General features: G+C 34.8%; 5 protein-coding genes across 5 annotated transcripts; 2 read left to right on the top strand and 3 right to left on the bottom strand.

Moving 5' to 3' along the window:
• Window positions 1-240: 240 nt before the first annotated feature.
• Window positions 241-1,549, bottom strand: LOC127144187 (S-locus-specific glycoprotein S6-like). Its single transcript, XM_051079762.1, has 3 exons — window positions 1,518-1,549; window positions 862-1,254; window positions 241-523 (listed from the first exon to the last, which is right to left on the bottom strand). Exons 1-3 carry the CDS (start codon window positions 1,547-1,549, stop codon window positions 241-243), a joined length of 708 nt encoding a protein of 235 aa, XP_050935719.1.
• A 551-nt stretch (window positions 1,550-2,100) lies between these two features.
• On the top strand, window positions 2,101-5,732 carry LOC103485875 (G-type lectin S-receptor-like serine/threonine-protein kinase At4g27290). Its single transcript, XM_008443608.3, has 7 exons — window positions 2,101-3,679; window positions 3,777-3,887; window positions 4,100-4,230; window positions 4,317-4,527; window positions 4,676-4,913; window positions 5,013-5,163; window positions 5,258-5,732. The coding sequence occupies exons 1-7, from the start codon at window positions 2,377-2,379 to the stop codon at window positions 5,561-5,563; spliced, it is 2,451 nt and encodes an 816-aa protein (XP_008441830.2). The 5' UTR covers window positions 2,101-2,376; the 3' UTR covers window positions 5,564-5,732.
• An 846-nt stretch (window positions 5,733-6,578) lies between these two features.
• Window positions 6,579-8,832, top strand: LOC103485867 (putative cysteine-rich receptor-like protein kinase 12). The gene is made up of 2 exons (XM_008443595.3): window positions 6,579-7,106; window positions 7,740-8,832. The coding sequence occupies exons 1-2, from the start codon at window positions 6,948-6,950 to the stop codon at window positions 8,043-8,045; spliced, it is 465 nt and encodes a 154-aa protein (XP_008441817.2). The 5' UTR covers window positions 6,579-6,947; the 3' UTR covers window positions 8,046-8,832.
• A 1,286-nt stretch (window positions 8,833-10,118) lies between these two features.
• Window positions 10,119-13,462, bottom strand: LOC103485852 (G-type lectin S-receptor-like serine/threonine-protein kinase At4g27290). The gene is made up of 7 exons (XM_008443581.3): window positions 12,133-13,462; window positions 11,921-12,031; window positions 11,578-11,708; window positions 11,277-11,487; window positions 10,893-11,130; window positions 10,637-10,787; window positions 10,119-10,553 (listed from the first exon to the last, which is right to left on the bottom strand). Exons 1-7 carry the CDS (start codon window positions 13,400-13,402, stop codon window positions 10,248-10,250), a joined length of 2,418 nt encoding a protein of 805 aa, XP_008441803.2. The 5' UTR covers window positions 13,403-13,462; the 3' UTR covers window positions 10,119-10,247.
• Window positions 13,463-16,741: 3,279 nt separating this feature from the next.
• Window positions 16,742-20,268, bottom strand: LOC103485832 (G-type lectin S-receptor-like serine/threonine-protein kinase At4g27290). The gene is made up of 7 exons (XM_008443560.3): window positions 18,993-20,268; window positions 18,793-18,903; window positions 18,349-18,479; window positions 17,935-18,145; window positions 17,550-17,787; window positions 17,285-17,435; window positions 16,742-17,196 (listed from the first exon to the last, which is right to left on the bottom strand). The coding sequence occupies exons 1-7, from the start codon at window positions 20,266-20,268 to the stop codon at window positions 16,891-16,893; spliced, it is 2,424 nt and encodes an 807-aa protein (XP_008441782.1). The 3' UTR covers window positions 16,742-16,890.
• Window positions 20,269-21,281: the final 1,013 nt, after the last annotated feature.

Here is a 21,281-nt window from a genome sequence, read left to right as displayed (position 1 = left end):
TTTGTGATTAATGGAGAGATATTCTAACTTTTTCATGAGTTATGATTATTATCTTCTCACATATTTAGTTCTGATGAATCAGGTCTAGCACAGTGATAGATGTGTAAAGAGTAGCTCCAGTCATAACTATAGGCAAATAACCCCAGATGTAGATGTGTAATCATTGAATTTGTTTTTCTTTCTGTTACTTTAGTTTTATTGATTACACAAATGTGTTTACAACTACTAACTAAGAACCGTTCATTTCTCACGTACTTGCCCAACTCTTACATAGAGAATTTGTCCATTCTCAGCTAGAACGTTTCTAACATCAATCAGTTCCTGAAACCAAGTGACGCAGCCATAGCCGCCTGTGGAAAGTTCCATTGTTCCATAGGCCAAGCAAGAGCAGTTTTCCAAGCACGCTACCTCGCATTCTTCAATGCTCTTATTAACATTCACCAATTGCCCTGAAGAATCTGGCAATTTCACACTGCCGAATGCTTCAAACCCTTCTCCATTTCCGCAGATTTGACTGTTGCTCCTAACGCAACCATCTGACCAAGTATAATTTCCCCAAGCTTCGGGTGATTTCTCGGTTCAAACCCATCTAGACAAGTGCAGTTTCCGGTGAGGTGTACAAAATCCAAAATTCCCAGAGTCCATACTCATCACAACGGTCTTTTGGCAATGCATACACCGGATGCCAATATTTTTTTTCCTTCGTCCCATACGTCCCCGATTGAGCTGAGTTCAAATCTTATAAACAGACTGCTTCTAGCTTCGTATGAATAAGTTACTTCGTCCGCGCTATATTCGAACTTTGTAGAATAAACTGCGGTATCTCCAAGTGGATCACTACCACTAAACCTACCATTATACCATTGGCCAGCTCGGTTCTTTATGACCGACCCACCGCGAATTATTACTTGGGGAAGTCCATCCAACTGAATGATGAAAGTGAAGTACCCAGAAGATGGATCGTTTTGGTTTCTCCATGATTTACATGTTCGGTTCAGGCCGGTTTTCGAGTCCCAACCCAATTTCATGCCCAACAGAGTATCAGAGGGATAATCGAAACTCTGCCACACATAATTTCCAGACCCAGAATCTAATAAAACCAAATTGCATGTATCTAGCAGCTGAGCAACTGATTCTTTCACAAAGTCTGAAGGAGAGGTAGACCATAAAGCTCCACCTGTTCCATTGAGAAGAACAATGCTTCCTTCTTTAATTACTGTTAATCTGCCGGTGGAATTTACAAGTGGGTTATCTCTGTTTGCCACCCACACAACAGTATTTGTGGTGTTTTTATACCATATTCCTAAATATTGGAATTTGGAGCCTTGAGGCGTGAAGATTCTCAATACAAACTTCTTTTGAGATGGGTACGAACATTGATTGATTCCCCTGCTTTTATGATATCAATTTCTAATGATTCTTTGGGAAACAGAGCAATGACATCCAGAGGAAGAGGAAAGCCCGAAGCTTGCACGGGAAAATCAATTTTCCCACGGCTTCCTTCAATTCAGAAGCACGTTTCTTGATCTTCTGTAGCACGAAATGTCATTTTCTGAATTATGATGCATTTGTCCTCTAGTTTGAATGAAAAATATAAATAGTATACTATCATTTTCACTCGAGTCTTCTAGGAAACTAAATTAAATCCTTAAAACGAAATTTAAATTAAGTACTGAACAACGACCGCAAGAAATATTTATTTTGCCTTTAACTAATTTCTTCATTGACTTCTTGATGCAAAGAAAATAATTCTATGGTCTCCTTTGAATTGTATTTTCAATAAATTAAAATTTATTCAAAATGTTACTTTAAGTTAAACAAGCTATAACTTTAGTTCTTATGATTGACAAAAGCTGAAACCTTGTGCCTGCAAATTAGTTCTCCCATTGCTTCTTTAGATTCAAAGCAAGTAATTTACCATTTTGACTAACTTTTAATTTATATTGTGATAATTGTATATAATCCCTAATCTCAGAAAAATTTGTATGGCCCTTTTTAGGGACCCAACTGAAAACTAAGGTTAAAGAACTAAGGAAAAATGGCTTCAGTGGGAACTGGAATTTACATTTCTTCAAAAATCTACCACCCGATATGTCAAAGAAGAGGCATTGTAAAAGAAAAGGAAAAAAAAAAAAAAAAAAAAAAAATCTGAGCGTCCTTGTTGAGTACTTTCTACGATTCAAATTTTATTTTAATCGAATTCTGATTTGAGAGGGCCATATATGATGCGTATTCTTACTGATAAAATATAAATTCACAGTTGAATGTTTTGACAACGTTCTCATGGATTAATATCTAGATCAAAGTGACAATGTATCTGATTGAACATATCGTTCTCCAGAAGTTCAATTGCCTTGGTTTGACTTGGAGGAAACCATGGGAAAACTGATTTGGAGATGCGGGGTTTCGATTTTTCTGTTGTTCTGGGCGATTATGGGTGTGTTTCCAAGAAAATCATTTGCAATTGACAGCATAAAAGCAGGGGAATCCATCAATGGCAGTAACCAAATATTAGTTTCAGCTCAACAGAAGTTTGAGCTGGGAATTTTCAATCCTAAAGACTCCAAATTTTACTACTTGGGAATATGGTACAGGAACATCTCACAAACGGTTGTGTGGGTAGCAAACAGAGACAACCCAGTTGTAAATTCCTCTGCCAGATTAACACTCAAAGGACAAAGCCTGGTTCTTCAGGATGAAAGCGATGCAATTCTATGGTCTTCCACTTCTTCAGAAATTGTTAAGGAACCAGTTGCTCAACTACTAGATAATGGTAATTTGGTTATAAGAGAATCCGGGTCTGAAAATTATGTGTGGCAGAGTTTTGATTACCCTTCTGATACTCTGTTACCGGGCATGAAACTCGGTTGGGACTCAAAAACCGGTATGAACTGGAAGTTAACGTCATGGAAAAGCTTGAACGATCCGTCATCTGGGGATTTCACTTTTGGTATGGACCCTGATGGACTTCCCCAGTTTGAAACTCGCAGTGGAAACATCACAACGTACAGGGATGCCCCATGGTTCGGTAATAGGTTTAGTCGCAGTTCTGTTTTTAGAGAAGTGGCAATTACTTCACCACAGTTCAATTATAATGCGGAAGGAGCATTCTTTTCATACGAGTCTACAAAAAATCTTACTGTAAGATATGCACTGCACGCAGAAGGCTACTTCGAACTATTGTATTGGATGGATGATGCAAATGATTGGTACAGTTTGTCTTCATTTCCAGGAGATACTTGTGATGACTACGGAAGCTGCGGAAATTTTGGTCTTTGTACACTTTCCGTCGCAGCTCTCTGTGATTGCGTTTATGGGTATCGACCAAAATTGCCAGATGATTGGGGAAAGCATAGCTGGTCAGGTGGCTGCGTTAGAAGAGACAATCGAACCTGCGAAAATGGAGAGGGGTTTAAAAGAATCAGCAACGTGAAATGGCCAGATTCTTCAGGCGATTTGGTGAATGTCGATGTGAGCTTTCATGACTGCGAAGCGGCATGCTTGAGTAATTGCTCTTGCTTGGCATATGGAATAATGGAGCTTCCCACTGGCGGCAGTGGCTGCATCACATGGTTTAAGAAGTTGGTGGATATTAGGATCTTTCCTGATTATGGACAGGATATCTATGTGAGACTGGCTGCTTCAGAATTAAATGTAACTGCAAAGCCTTCAGAATCAGGTATCTGTTTCTTTTGGCCTCTGTCAGTGCTGTTTGGTTCTTGTTAACTCGAGTGTAAAGAGAATATTGTGACAACCAATGCTTCATTTTATTGTAGAATCGCCTAAGAGGAAGCTTATAGTTGTGCTGAGTGTGTCTGTTGCTTCACTGATAAGCTTCTTGATTTTTGTTGCTTGCTTTATCTTTTGGCGTAGAAGAAGGGCTGAGGGTAAGTACTCTAATGATGTACCCTATCATTTTACGTCCACAGAAAAGCTTAAAAAATATTTAAGATAAAGAAGAAACAAGTGAACCAGCAACTCTGATTGGATGACACCGAGAGCTGCAAAAAGAGATATGTGCATCCACACAAGTATATTTTTCATATGATTGATCCTGATCTAATTGTTTGTTTCTTTTCTCCAAATTTGGTTGAACAAGGTAATGAGGTTGAGGCTCAAGAGGACGAAGTTGAGTTGCCACTCTATGATTTTAGGAAGATTGAGACCGCCACAAATTATTTTTCTTTTTCAAATAAGATTGGAGAAGGTGGTTTCGGTCCTGTGTACAAAGTAATTTTTCTTTCTAACACATATTTGTATTGAAACTCATTTCAAGCTTATCTGGAATATTTTTTCAAAGTACTTATAAATCGTAGGGAATGCTTCCATGTGGACAAGAAATTGCAGTAAAAAGACTGGCAGAGGACTCAAGCCAAGGGCAAACCGAGCTAAGAAACGAGGTTCTATTGATCTCCAAACTCCAACATCGTAACCTCGTCAAGCTACTTGGTTTCTGCATTCATCAACAAGAAACATTGCTGGTCTATGAATATATGCCAAACAAAAGTCTAGACTATTTTCTCTTTGGTTGGTGCCAGACTTGCTTTCCACATTCTATATATGCTTGTTTGGTTGAACAAACGATTTTGTGAATATTTCTAGTTCCTTTTATTTTGTTTTTTCTTTTCAATTAAATATACGGCCAATTAAGTTTCTCTTTAATTTCTTGATATAGATGACAAGAAGCGAACTTTACTTAGTTGGAAAAAGAGGTTAGATATTATAATTGGAATAGCTCGAGGTCTTCTCTATCTCCATCGAGATTCAAGGCTTATAATTATACATAGGGATCTCAAAGTGAGTAACATCTTACTAGATAACGAAATGAATCCAAAAATTTCGGACTTTGGTTTGGCTCGCATGTTTGGTGAAGACCAAATTATGACACGAACTAAAAGAGTTGTTGGGACCTAGTAAGTCTACTTTCTTACTACATTTTTCTCCTTATATGCTTTTGTTGGATGTCAATTTTCTTGGCTTTTTGACGAAAACCTTGAATCTTATCAATGTAGTGGCTATATGTCTCCGGAATATGCAATCGACGGATATTTTTCAATGAAATCAGATATCTTCAGCTTTGGAGTTATTCTTTTAGAACTAGTTAGTGGTAAGAAGAACAGGGGCTTCTTTCATGCTGACCATCAACTAAATCTTCTTGGACATGTGAGTATTATATTAAAAATAGTTGCAAACCAGATGTACTGGGAAAATTTGTCAAGTATGGAAACTAACTTGAAAGTTGTGGTGGGATCACCAGGCATGGAAACTTTGGGATGAAGGCAATGCTTTGGAATTAATGGATGAAACATTGAAGGATCAATTCCAAAACTCTGAAGCCCAGCGATGCATTCAAGTAGGACTTTTGTGCGTTCAAGAGAACCCTGATGAAAGGCCAGCTATGTGGTCTGTACTTTCAATGTTAGAGAGTGAAAGTATGGCATTATCTCTACCTAAACAACCTGGATTTTACACAGAAAGAATTATTTCTAAGACCCATAATTTACCAGTTGAAGCCTCTTGTACTACCAATAAAGTGACCGTTACTCTGCTGGATGGTCGTTAGTCATTAATTTGACAAAAGATTATTGAGTTTCCCTTTCATTGCTTTGCTTGACTGCCAAAAAGAAACCTTCTTGACAGCATTTACAATTTTCTCCTTTTCATTCTGTTGGCTATAAACTGGCTTGTGTTTTGAAATATTTGATAATAACTCCGACGAATATTTTCCTTTCTTTCTCCGTATATATATATATATATATATGGTCTTTGAAGTTTGAAATTCACATTTTAGTTCTTAAGTTTTAAAAAATGATTCTAAATAGTTAGTAACTGAACTTTAAACTAACACAGTATTGACTGGACCGTTAACTTTAAATTTGGGGGAATAATCCATTCTGAAAAATGTATGTAGAAATGTACATATACTGAAATAGCTTTGCCGGCGGCATAATATATTTTCAAAAAGTGTATATAAATAGAATTGACAGTTAGCAGTTTTTGGCAGATTCTAATCTCATGTATGAATCGGAACAATCCTAAGTTGGTTGACTTGACTAATTTACGATTAACAACTATTTCAAACTTCAGATGTTAGTCACAAAATGTACATTAAATTCAAATCTCATAATTGTATCACTTTGTTAAAAGTCAATACAAATTAGGGGGAGGGGATTTGCAGCCGAGATCTTACTATCAGGTACATACCGATGTCAGTTGAGCTAAACTTTTATTTGGTAAGACTTAAATTGCAATATCAATTGCGGTGGAAACAAAGTTTACAGTAACAGTAAAACCTTTGATTAATAACATATGTGAGTCCATTTTCCATATCATGTACCAAACAAAATTTTCTCCAATAAATTATTAAAAATACAAGTCAAATGAGACCATGGTGATAAAATTATTCGCATCATATCGTTGAAATTATCTTATTGTCATCTAACCAAATTTTAATTCCACAGAAGAAAGGGTGATAGTGATGGTATATATAAATATAAATTCACAGTTGAATATCTTTATTCTTTACATCGTTCTCATGGATTAATATTTAGATCAAAATGAGAATGTAGCTGCTTGATTACGTCATACTCCAGAAGATCAATAAGTTTGGTTTTACTTGAAAGAAGCCATGGGAAAACTGATTTGGAGGTGTAGGTTTTCGATTTTTCTGTTTTTCTGGACCACGATTGCTCTGCTTCCAAGAAAATCATTAGTAATTGATAGCATAAAAGCAGAGGAGTCAATGAATGTTAGTACCCAGATATTAATTTCAGAAGAAGAGAAGTTTGTGATGGGAATGTTCAATCCTAAAGACTCCAAATTTCAGTACTTGGGAATATGGTACAACAACATCCCAGAGACTGTTGTGTGGGTAGCAAACAGAGCCAAACCACTTGTAAATTCCTCAGCCAGATTGATATTCAATGGATGAAACCTTGTTCTTATGAATGAAAGAGATGAAATTATCCCTCCGATACTCTGTTACCTGGCATGAAACTTGGGTGGGACTTGAAAAGCGGCCTGAACAGGAAGTTAACGTAGTGAAAAAGCTCAAACAATCCGTCATAGGACTGCATTTATCCTATGGCGTAGAAGCAAAGTTGAAGGTAAACACATTTCTCCTACTTCCGTATATAAATGATTAATCTGTCAATTGCTGATAGACAAAGTTTTGTGATAAGATCACTGCAGGTGAGATTCAATCTCAAGAAAATGATGAAGTTGAGATGCCACTCTATGATTTTACTGAGATTGAGGTTGCCAAAAACTATTTCTCTTTTCATAATAAGATTGGTGAAGGTGGTTTGTGTGATGTTTTTATGCCATATTTTTAAATATTGGAATTTGAAGCCTTGAGGTGTGAAGATTCCATATCTTATAAATAATTAATACTGATCTTACAAACAACTTTCCTAATGTGCTCATTTATATTCGACTCTTTTATTTTATTTTCTAACAGCTTACAAGTTAGGATTTGATCATACTTTAATGGACAAAAAATGAGTTTCTTCCATCAATTATCACTACTATCACAAATTTGATGTATCAAGATATACTATGCTACAAAATGCGTATGGTTTTAAAAACTATATATAAAACAGTTATTAGTTAACAAAAGCATATGCTTTAATTTTTTTTAAATTTCTTTTTGAAGTATATACACTCGATACGACGTTAAAAAAAATTGAATTCCTCACTTGATAAGTATGGAAAATAACTTGAAGTTGTTGAATCATCAGGCATGGAAACCTTGGGATGAAGGCAATGCTTTGGAATTAATGGATGAAACATTGAAGGATCAATTCCAAAACTCTGAAGCCCAACGATGCATTCAAGTAGGACTTTTGTGCGTTCAAGAGAATCCCAATGAAAGGCCAGCTATGTGGTCAGTACTTTCAATGTTAGAGAGTGAAAATATGGTATTATCTCAACCTAAACAGCCTGAATTTTACACAGAAAGAATGATTTTTAAGACCCATAAATTACCAGTGGAAACCTCTTGTACTTCTAATAAAGTGACCCTTACACAGCTGGATGGTCGATAAGTAGAGTTTCTCTTTCACTGCGTTGCTTGACTGCCACACTGACTCCTCCGTTGTTCCTTTGAAATCAGATTTCAAAAATTTATTTTTCCATTTACATTTAACATGAAATGGGGCAAGCCAGAGAATTTTTGGGACTAAAGAAAGTTATCTTCAAGTTTCCCCTCTAAGATCTATAAAGGCTTGATTTTTACTGTATATTGGATAAATGGTTGTATCCGCGTAAAACTGTAGATTTTATCCGATACTTTGGCATGTTATGAGGAGAAGATTTTCAAGATATAATAACAAAAGGACAAGATACTAATCATTTGAAAATTAGGTTAGGTTTTTTAGTAAACAATTGTATGGATCGAGGATCAAACCTTTAGGATGATGGAAGACTATACTAATTATCTAATTATCGCCAAGTTCACTTTGACAACTATTATAGAGAATAAATGATACAAACTGACCAACCCGAAAGACTAGCTACAAGGGATAATTTTATCCTCCCACCACCATGATTGCTGAACTAAAAAAAATATGACAAGGACACTCGTGTGTTACAAATGTCATCAATCGTTGGAAGGTGTGTTTTACGACCTTCTAGCTTTGTTGTGGTTATGATGGGACCCTCTCTTATGAAGTAACCAATAAGCTTGCTTTATTGATATTAATGAAAGAATTACAATATCGAACTCTCTTCCAAGAATGGACATAGGAACTTTCTCTCATGAAACTTCTCCTCCCTAATCTCTTGTATTCATGTGTTATTTATACTTTTCTGCTAACTAACTTTCTAACTATTTCTGTAACAAACTTCTATAACAGCCTAACTATTTATTTGATTGTTTAGGTTAACTAACCTAACTATTTATTTGATTATTTAGGCTAACTAACTTGCTATCTATTTCTTTCCACTGCGGCTGTACTGATGTATTATAGGAGGTGGTAGTGGTCTATCAGGTTACTTTATTTGAGACATCCAAATAAAAAGTTAATTAAGAAAATTTCCATAATTGTTAACTTTGAATAGGTTAAATGCAAATTGAATAAAACGAACATTCCCAACACAAACTTCTGTTGTGCTGAAACTAATATCTGGGTACTAACATTCATCGACTCCTCTGCTTTTACGCTATCAATTGCTAATGATTTTCTCGGAAACCTGTATCTCCAAATCAGTTTTCCCATGGCTTCTTTCAAGTAAAACCAAGCTTACTGATCTTGTGGAGTATGACATGTTCAAGCAGCTACATTCTCATTTTGATCTAAATATTAATCCATGAGAACGATGTGAAGATATTCAACTGTGAATTTATATTTATATATACCATCACTGTCGCCCTTTCTTCTATGGAATTAAAATTTGGTTAGATGCCAATAAGATAATTTGAACGATGATGCGAATAATTTTTTTGACACCAGGTCTCCTTTGACTTGTATTATTTGGTTAGATGCCCTTTCTTGTATTTTTTTTAAGGTTTTACTGTTATTATAAACTCTGTTTCCACAGCAACTGATGTTGCAATTTAAGTCTTGTTGTAAACAAGAGTTTAGCTCTACTGACATCTGTATCTACCTGGTAGTAAGAGGTTTTTGGCTTCAAATCCCCTCGCCCCTAATTTGTACCAACTTTTAACAAAGTGCTACCATTATGATATTTGAATTTAATGTACATTTTGTGCCTAACATTTGAAGTTTGAAATAGTTGTTAATAGTAAATTGGTCAAGTCAACCAACTTAGGATTGTTCAAGTTCATACATGAGATTAGAATCTGCCCAAAAATGCTAACTGTCAATTCTTTTTATATACACTTTTTGCAAAATAGATTATGCCGCTGGCAAAGCTGCTGGCATATGAACACTTTTATATACATTTTCAGAATGGATTATTCCCCCAAGTTTAAAGTTAACAGTCCAGTCAATACTGTGTTAGTTTAAAGTTCAGTTAATGATCATTTAGAATCATTTTTCAAATCTTAAGAACTAAAATGTGAATTTTGAAACTTCAAATATATATATATATATATATATATATATATATATATATATATAAAGAGAGGAAAATATTCGTCGAGCTATCATCAAATTCATAGCAGAAGCCAGTTTCTAGCCAACAGAATGAAAAGGGGAAAATTGTAAATGCTGTTAAAAGGTTTCTTTTTGGCAGTCAAGCAAAGCAATGAAAGGGAAACTCAATAATCTTTTGTCAATTGATGACTAGCGACCATCCAACAGTGTAACGGTCACTTCATTGGTACTACAAGAGGCTTCATCTGGTAAATTATGTGTCTTAGAAATAATTCTTTCTGTGTAAAATCCAGGTTGTTTTGGTAGAGATAATGCCATATTTTCACTCTCTAACATTGAAAGTACTGACCACATAGTTGGCCTTTCATTAGGATTCTCTTGAACGCACAAAAGTCCTACTTGAATGCATCGTTGGGCTTCAGAGTTTTGGAATTGATCCTTCAATGTCTCATCCATTAATTCCAAAGCATTGCCTTCATCCCAAAGTTTCCATGCCTGGTGATCCTTCAAGTTAGTTTCCATACTTGACAAATTTTCACACTACATTTTGTTTGCAACAATTTTAATATAATACTCACATGTCCAAGAAGATTTAGTTGATGGTCAGGATGAAAGAAGCCTCTGTTCTTCTTACCACTAATTATTTCTAAAAGAATAACTCCAAAGCTGAAGATATCTGATTTCATTGAAAAGTATCCGTCGATTACATATTCAGGAGACATATAGCCACTATATTGATAAGATTCATGGTATTAAAAATTTCCTCAAAAAGCTAAGAAATGAAATCCAACAAAAGCATATAAGGAGAAAAATGAAGCAAGAAGATACACTTACTAAGTCCCAACAACTCTTTTAGTTCGTATCATAGTTTGGTCTTCACCAAACATGCGAGCCAAACCAAAGTCCGAAATTTTTGGATTCATTTCGTTATCCAGTAAGATGTTACTCACTTTGAGATCTCTATGTATAATTATAAGCCTTGAATCTCGGTGGAGATAGAGGAGACCTCTAGCTATTCCAATTATAATATCCATCCTCTTTTTCCAACTGAGTAAAGATCGCTTCTTGTCATCTATATCAAGAAATTAAAGACAAACTTAATTGGCCGCATAGTTAATTGAAAAGAAAAACAATATAAAGGAACCACAAGTATTCACAAAATCGTTTGTTCAACCAAACAAGCATATATAGAGTGCGGAAAGCAAGTCTGGCACCAACCAAAGAGAAAATAGTCTAGACTTTTGTTTGGCATATATTCATAGACCAACAATGTTTCTTGTTGATGAATGCAGAAACCAAGTAGCTTGACGAGATTACGATGTTGGAGTTTGGAGATCAATAGAACCTCGTTTCTTAGCTCGGTTTGCCCTTGGCTTGAGTCCTCTGCCAGTCTTTTTACTGCAATTTCTTGTCCACATGGAAGCATTCCCTACAATTTATAAGCACTTTGAAAAAAAAAACATTCCAAATAGGGTTGAAATGAGTTTCAATACAAATATGTGTTAGAAAGAAAAAGTACTTTGTACACAGGACCGAAACCATCTTCGCCAATCTTATTTGACAAAGAAAAATTATTCGTGGCAGTCTCGATCTTTGTAAAATCATAGAGTGGCAACTCAACTTCGTCGTCTTGAGCCTCAACCTCATTACCTGGTTCAACCAAATTTGGAGACAAGAAACAAACAATTAGATCAGGATCAATCATATGAAAAGTATACTTTGTGTGGATGGATACATCTCTTTTTGCAACTCTCAGTGTCATCCAATCAGAATTGCTGGTCACGTGTTTCTTCTTTATCTTAAATATTCTTTAAGCTTTTCCGTGGACGTAAAATGATAGGGTACATCATTAGAGTACTTACCCTCAGCCCTCCTTCTACGCCAATAGATAAAGCAAGCAACAAAAATCAAGAAGCTTATCAGTGAAGCAACAGACACACTCAGCCCAACTATAAGCTTCCTTTTAGACGATTCTACAATAACAAAGCATTGGTTATTCTAATCTTCAATTCACAAACACAAACAGTTACAAAGGGAAAAAGAAAGAAACTGATATAAGACTGCAATTATATACCTAATTCTGAAGCAGCCAACCTTACATAGATATCCTGTCCATTTTGAGGAAGGATTTTCATATCCACCAATCTCTCAAACCATGTGATGCAGCCATTTTCTCCTGTGGAAAACTCCATCCTTCCATAGGCCAAGCAAGAGCAATCACTCAAGCACGCCGCTTTGCAGTCTTGAATGCTTGTATTAAGCTTAACCAAATTCTTCGCAGAAGAATCTGGTAATTTCACATTGCTAATTCTTTTAAACCCCTCTCCATTTTTGCAGGTCTTATTGTCCCTTCTAACGCACCCACCAGAGCTGCCTTGCTTTTCCCAATCATCTGGCGATTTTGGTTGAAACCCAGGAATGCAATCGCATATAGCTATGACAGAAAATGTACAAATACCAAAATTTCCGCAGTGTCCGTAGTCATCGCAGGCGTCTCCTGGTGACTTGAACAAACTCTGCCAATAATTTCCATCATCGTTCCAATGAAATAGGTTGAAGTAGCCTTCTGCGTTCAGTGTATATCTGACAGTGAGATTTTTCGCAGACTCGTATGAATAGAATGCTTCATTCGCATTATAAACGAACCGTGGAGTTATAATTGCCGTTTCTCTAAGGTAGTAACCGCCACTAAACCTACTACCCAAATAGGGGCCGCTCCTGTACGTTGTGAAGTTTCCTCTATGAATTTCAAGCTGGGGAAGCCCTCCAGGGTCCATAACATAAGTGAAATCCCCAGAGGAGGGATCGTTCCGGCTTTTCCATGACGTTAACTTCCAGTTCATACCCGCTTTCGAGTCTCGACCCAGTTTCATGCCGGGTAATAGAGTGTCAGTGACATAATCGAAACTCTGCCACACATAATTTCCAGACTCAGATTCTCCTAATACCAAATTACCGTTATCTAGTAGTTGAACAACCGGTTCTTTCACGTATACTGAAGAAGTGGAAGACCATAAAACTCCATCTGTTTCATCCATAAGAATAATGTTTCCTTCTTCATTGAATGTTAATTTGGCAGAGGAACCTACAAATGGGTTGTCTCTGTTTGCAACCCATACGATAGTCATCTGTGGGATGTTCTTGTACCATATTCCCAAATATTTAAATTTGGAGCCTTCGGGATTAAAGATTCCCAACACAAACTTCTGTTGAGCTGAAACTAATATCTGGGCACTACCACTCATGGATTCCCCTGCTTTTATGCTATCAACTGCTAATGATTTTCTTGGAAACAGAGCGATGGTCGTCCAAAAAAACAGAAAAATGGAAATCAGTTTTGCCATGGCTTCCTTCAAGTGAAACCAAGCCTTATTGATCTTCCATGTTCAAGCAGCTACATTGTCTTTTTGTTGTACATTGTGAAAACATTCAAATGATGAATTTATATATATATATATATATATATATATTTCATCAGCAAGAAACATTATATATTATCATATTTTGCACTCTAGTATAATTTCATAAACACATGAACATATCGCTGTCACCCTTTCTTCTCTGGAATTAAAATTTGATTAAATTCCAACAAGAAGATTTCAATAACGAGGCGAAGAATTTTTTCAACTCCATTGTCTCCTTTGACTTTGATTTTTAATAACAATTTATTGGAGAAAACTTGTACTTCTAATAATGAAATGCTCATCAGATTTAAGATCAACTTCTATAGAATTCTACGAATCATATTCTAATCCTTAGAAGATTAGGGTAAATCTCGAGACAATTCCTTATATAATTAATATTTCATATGACATAGGTAAGCTAATTTGACTTCTTCTCTGCTTGAGTTCTCCATCTCTAACTTTGTTTTTTGAGTTGTTTTTTTTTCTTGTCATGATTTTGAATCAACAACATACTTTCAGCACAATGGACTTCTATTTGGATGAAAAATTTATTGACCGTACAAAATTAATTTTTTGACAGTTAAATATTATAAATTAATTTTTTATCGTTAAAAGTTTTATTGCAATAAATTTGTAACGTTTCACAATTAAATTCTTTTCATCCTTACTAATCCTCCACCACTATAAATAGGTCTCTCACTCTCACTCTCAAAAACACACAACAAAAACATTCTTCTCATTTCGTACAAAGTTTTTCGAGCTGTGTTCTTTTTTGAGTGTTTCGGTTTCAATTAGTTTCTGTGCAAAACTAATTGACGAAAAAGGGTTGTTTATCCTGGAGACGACGAGACATAATTCTTATTTGCACGATTCAGAGCAGAGTCGCAAAACGTTTTAAAGAGAGCGTGTCGCAAAACGTTTTAAAGAGAGCGTGTTCCGCGACTCAGCCTTTCACTAATCCAGTTTCTATTTTACCGTCTTTGTTCCTTTTAACAATCTGTTCAATTGTTGCCTCGTTTCTTTCATCATTATTTGCCGGACTTGGACAATTTTTTGCATTGAACATCGAAGTGAAACAACAACTTCATATATAGGGACTAAAGTGTTTAATTTGTCCAAGAAAATAATCACACAAAATTAAGCACCATCGAGGTTGATTAATGATAAAAAAAATTTAGCACCAGAGGATTGATTGATAGATGTTGGATATGAAATTTTATTGTACCTCATCCCTCATCCTAAGGCAGATACCTTTCTTTTTAGGATGATGAAGACTAGTTACAAGAAAGAAAACTGTTGTTGTTCTCTTTTTAATTACATATATATACACACACAATCGAAAAGCTAGAAGTAGGCATTATCTTAAGATTTTTTACTTCACTATTTTTCTTTTAGATCTAGATGGAGATATCACACGACCAAAATCCCACATCAACTAAATAAAGAATGATCTTTGATATATAAATGAGATAACTATATTTCCATTAGTATGAGGCATTTAGGGATAGTATCAAAAGCAAAGACCTTCATGGTTTTTTTCATTTTGTTGCGCGCTTGTAAATATTTTACCGATTTATATAACGCACGTAGTTCCGACTAGCCTATATATTAAAAAAAAAACTTGGATGGGAAGAGATTTTCTATGGCATTTTTGTCAATCCATTCCTATACTTTTAACTATTATATTTGATGACAAGATTTGCCTTTTCACACTATTAATTAATCACATTGTTAACAATTAAGGAGGACTAACATTTTGTAGATAGTGATATAATTTTTTTCAAAAGGAAAACGGTCTTCTAATATCTCCCTAATATAATAATGAACACTTAATGCCCTAAATCTCCCCCACAATTATTGATTTGACAACTAATTAAGGTCCGTTGATTTTTTTTTTCTTTTTTAAATTTAATAACATCTTAAAGAAAAATCGTTCTTAACTATCTCATTATTTTAGAGATTAATAAATACTTAATGTATTAAGTGTCTCCTATCTCCATGTTTTTTTTTTTTCCTTCTTCTGAAACATCTCCATGTGAATTTCACAAGCAAAATTAAATCTATATATAAAAAAAAATGATGATTATTAGTTTCAATTTGGAAAAAGAAAAAATATTGTTCTTCCCCTTCCACCTCCCCCACAATCTCTTTTTCTGTTTCTGTATTTTCAAACTCCTGTTTAGATGGGCATAGTTGTGAAGATGAAAGGAAAACAGCATAAACAATCTTCTTCCTTTGCTCAGAATTGCTAACTACAAACGAACATGATCTCTACTATTCTTTCCTTTCTTGAAATTGGGACAAAGACCCTAATCCAATAATGTCCATATGTTGTTCTTCCTTGCTCGTTCTCTTACTCGTTGAACATGTCCATGGATGATGGATCATAATTTTGATTTATTATTCTTAGTTTCACTCCTCATTTCCCCCATATTATTCTCTTAATTATTTATGTTTCATTAATTTTATAATTTATAGTTCATAGTTTAATTTTGTTATAATAATCGATTCTTTGTACTCAACCATCTCCCATGACTATAGATGTTTTCCTTTCCTTTTAATCATTTAATTAAAATATAAATACAGTTAATAGTAATTGTACAACCTTTTATGAGTGTCTTAGTTTTTGTTGTTGGTTTCTCTTAATAAAATATAAAATTACTAAAACATTATGAATTTACCTTTAATATTTATGTAGAATATTAGTAAAAGATCAAATGGTTTGAATAAGTACTTTCAAATCACAAATAAGTTGAAATATAATGTACATTAAAAAAAAATTAAATTTCTCAATTTGCTTCTTTATAAAGAATTATTATAAATGGTTCTTAATATCCCATCCTTAATAAAAATATAAACTTTTGCTTTATTTGTAAATATTTAATTTGGTTGATTTTACTATATCTGAAAATGTTCCATCTTTAAAATACTATGTCAAAATGATTGTCTTGAATTTTATAAAAGTAAATTAAAGAAATAGTTGCAAATATAACAATTAGATCTAAAATATTAGCACATATAACAACATTTAAGAAAATTTGCAAATATAGTAAAATTTGTAAAAATCTATAAGTTTATCGCTAATAAATCATGTTGCAAATATTAGTTTATCATAAATAGATTTGTTATATTTGTAATTCTTTTAAAAAATTTTGTTATATACTTAATTATTATTCCTAAAATTACTATTATTATAATTACCCTAAATTAAAACTAAGATTTTTGAAATGCATATGAACATAGGCGCAATTGCTTGTATAAAAAAATGGGGAAGAAGAAGAAAACTCAAATTACCATCAAATTCACAACAGAACCCACTCTTTCTTGGACTACAAAAAAAAGTTAAAACTTAAAAATTGTATGTATGGCAGTCAACCAAATGCACAGAAGAGAGGGAAACTCAGTACTGTTTTGTGATGAATTAATGACTAACGACCATCCAGCAGTGTAAGGGTCACTTCATTGGAAGTACAAGAGTTTCCAACTGCTAATTTATGCATATTAGAAACCATTCTTTCCGTGTAAAATCCAGGTTGTTTAGGTTGAGATAATACCATATTTTCACTCTCTAACATTGAAAGTACTGACCACATAGCTGGTCTTTCATCAGGATTCTCTTGAACGCACAATAGTCCTACTTGAATGCATCGTATTGCTTCACACTTTTGGAATTGATCTTTCAATGTTTCATCCATTAATTCCAAACCATTGCCTTCATCCCACAGTTTCCATGCCTGATATATATGATCATGAACCCACAACTTGGAGTTAGTTTCCATATATGTGCTACATTTCGTTTCCAAACAATTTTAATATACTCACATGTCCAAGAAGATTCAGTTGATGGTCGGGATGGAAGAAGCCTCTATTCTTCCTACCACTAACTATTTCTAAAAGAATAACTCCAAAGCTGAATATATCTGATTTCATTGAAAAATATCCGTCGATTACATATTCAGGAGACATATAGCCACTACATTTAATAAGATTTAAGGTATTAATAAAAGTTTAGTACTCAAAAAGCTAAAAAAAATGAAATCCAACGAAAGTATATAAGGAGAAAAATAAAGCAAGAAAGTATACTTACTAGGTTCCAACAACTCTTTTAGTTCGTGTCATAGTTTGGTCTTCACCAAACATGCGAGCCATACCGAAGTCCGAAATTTTTGGATTCATGTCGTTATCCAGTAAGATGTTACTTACTTTGAGATCCCTATGTATAATTATAAGCCTCGAATCTCGGTGGAGATAGAGAAGACCTCGAGCTATTCCAATTATAATATCCAACCTCTTTTTCCATTTGAGTAAAGATCGTTTCTTGTTATCTACATTAACAAATCAAATACAGAGGGACAAAATTAATTGGTATAGTTTATTGTGGGAAAAAAACGATAAAGAAACTTGAAGCATTCACATGAATATTTGTTCAAGCAAACAAACACACAGAGTGAAAATCAAGTTAAGGCACCAACCAAAGAGAAAATAGTCTAGACTTTTGTTTGGCATATATTCATAGACCAGCAATGTTTCTTGTTGATGAATGCAGAAACCAAGTAGCTTGACGAGGTTACGATGTTGGAGTTTGGAGATCAATAGAACCTCGTTTCTTAGCTCGGTTTGCCCTTGGCTTGAACCCTCTGCCTGTCTTTTTACTGCAATTTCTTGTCCACATGGAAGCATTCCCTGCAAATTTATGTCATATGTAACTGTTTGTGTGAGTAAAACGTGATGTGCATAACCTTCCGAAAACAGAAGTCAGAATTTCAAAAGTGAGAAAGTCATTACAATCAATGGAAAAGCTTAACCGGTCCAAGTCACTATAAATCATTCCAAATACATAGGCCTAAAATGAGTTTTAATTGAAAGATGTTAGAAGGAAAAAGTACTTTGTAGACGGGACCGAAACCACCTTCACCAATCTTATTTGACAGAGAAAAATCATTTGTGGCATTTACAAGCATGGTAAAATCGTAAAGTGGCATCTCAGCTTCGTTCTCTTGAGACTGAACCTCATTACCTGTTTCAACTAAAATTTGAAGATAAGAAGTAAAAACGAGCAACTAACAATTGGAGGATAAATGATCATATCAACAATTCTTGTTTGGATCTTATGACGTTCCTATTTATTAAATACTTTTGAATTTTTCCATGGATGTAAAAGGTAGGTACATTAGATATATACCCCAAGAGAATACTTGGGTCGATCTTCACATCTATCTTTGTGCATCTTTCTAATTGCAAATTATGATTGGACAATTTGATAAGATGCACAAAGATAGATACGGTTCGTAATATACTTTTAAGTATTTTTTTTTTAAAAAAATACTTACCCTTAATGGTCCTTCTACGCCAAAAGATAAAGCAAGCAACAAAAATCAAGAAGCTTATCAGTGAAGCAACAGACAGACAAAGCACAACTACAAGCTTCCTGTTATCCGAATCTACAATAAATGAAAGCATTGTTATAATCTTTTCACACACAAGAATTACCAAGAGCCAAAGAAACTGATATAAGAGCGTGCAATTATACCTAATTCCGAAGCAGCCAACCTCAGATAGATATCCTGTCCATTATCAGGAAGGATTCTTATGTCCACCAACTTCTTAAACCATGTGATGCAACCATATCCTCCTGTGGAAAGCTCCATTATTCCGTAGGCCAAGCAAGAGCAATTACTCAAGCACGCTGCTTCGCAGTCATGAATACTCATATTAACATTCACCAAATCCCCTGAAGAATCTGGCAATTTCACATTGCTGATTCTTTTAAACCCCTCTCCATTTTTGCAGGTTTGATTGTCCCTTATAACGCAGCCTCCTACCCAGCGACGCTTATTCCAATCGTCTGGAGATTTTGGTTGATACCCATGCATGCAATCGCAGCGCGGTATGGTGGAAGATGTACAAATACCAAAATTTCCGCAGAGTCCGTAGTAATCGCAGGCGTCTCCCGGTAATTCATACAGAAGATGCCAATCATTTACATCATCCATCCAATAAAATTGTTCGAATTTCCCTTCTGCGCTCAGTGCATATCTTACAGTAAGATCTTCTGCAGACTTGTATGAAAAGAATGCTCCTTCCGCACTATAATTGAACCGGGGAGAATGAATAGCTGTATCTCTAAAAAGGGTAGTACCACTAAACCTCCTGCCGAACCACGGGCCACCCCTGTACGTTGTTACATTTCCTCTGCGAGTTTCAAGCTGGGGAAGCCCACCAGGGTCCATACCATAAGTGAAATCCCCTGAAGACGGATCGTTCGAGCTTTTCCATGACGTTAACTTCCAGTTCATACCGGTTATCAAGTCCCAACCCACTTTCATGCCAGGTAACAGAGTATCAGAAGGGTAATCAAAACTCTGCCACACATAATTTTCAGACCCAGATTCTCTTATAACCAAATTACCATTATCTAGTAGTTGAGCTATTGGATCTTTCAGGAATGTTGAAGAAGTGGAAGACCATAGAATTCCATCGCTTTCATTCTGAAGAACCAGACCTTGTCCTTTGAGTGTTAATTTGGCAGAGTAATTTACAAGTGGCTTGTCTCTGTTTGCTACCCATACAACTGTTTGTGGGATGTTCTTGTACCATATTCCCAAATAACGAAATTTGGAGTCTTTAGGATTGAAAATTCCCAGCACAAACTTCTGTTGAGCTGAAACTAAAATCTGGGTATTTCCATTGATGGATTCCCCTGCTTTTATGCTATCAATTGCCAATGATTTTCTTGGAAACAGAGCCATGGTCATCCAGAAAAACAGAAGAATCGAAACACTGCACCTCCATATCAGTTTTCCCATGGCTTTTTTCAAGTCAAAGAAAGCTTTTTGATCTTCGGCAGCCAGAAATGTTCATGCAGGTAAATTGTCATTTTGATTTATATTAATCCATGTTAAGTTGTGAAAACATTCAACTGTGAGTTTATATTTTTATCAGCAAGAATACGTATTATATATGGCCCTCTTGGCTAGTTTGAATGACAAGTATATATACTATCATTGTCACAATGTCTTCTATGGCGCTAAAATTCCACTAAAATAAAATTATATCTTGCAAATACTCAACAACGACGCACAGGATTTTACTTTTTCTTATCTTTTAATATTTTTCTTCATTGACATCTTGTTGCCAATAAATTAAATAAGTCTATGGTCTCCTTTGAGATGCATTTTTAATAGTTATGTTGGGACGACATGGTAATAAAACAGAGAACACGAGTTCTAATAAGGTTGCTTAAAGATTCATACAAAATAAATGTCTGATACAATATCAGGATTTCTCTTTCCTAGCCAATATGTGTAATTTTGTTTGTGCTGTACATGAGATCTAGAATACTGTCAATCGTCGAGACCTTCTAGCTATGTAATGGTTACTTCATTGGAAGGTTGACTTTCAATAGGTAAATTTTGGGTCTGAGCAACCAATCTTTCTGTAGAGAATCCAGGTCTTTTAGGATGAGATGATACCACACACTTTCATTCTCTAACTTTGAAAGTACAGATCCGATTGTCGCCCTTTCATCAGGATTCTCTTAAACACATAAAAGACCTATTTGAATACATCGCAAGGCTTCAAAGTCCTGAAAATTCCACACAACTGGGAGTTACTTTCCATATTCGTTAGGCGTTCAATTTGAGTTATTGATTATACATATGAAAAGGATTTGGTTTGTGACAAAAATATTAAGATACTCACATGTTCGAGAAGATTTAAGTTATGGTCAGTAGGTTAGAAGCCTATGTTATTCTTACCACCAACTATTTCTAAAAGAATAACTCCAGAATTGAAGATATCATATTTAATTTCAATGAAA

This window comes from Cucumis melo, chromosome 12 (assembly GCF_025177605.1).
Source record: "Cucumis melo cultivar AY chromosome 12, USDA_Cmelo_AY_1.0, whole genome shotgun sequence".
NCBI classification, from domain to species: domain Eukaryota; kingdom Viridiplantae; phylum Streptophyta; class Magnoliopsida; order Cucurbitales; family Cucurbitaceae; genus Cucumis; species Cucumis melo.
The sequence above is the reverse complement of the archived record's forward strand: the minus strand, read 5'-3'. Positions and strand labels throughout refer to the sequence as shown.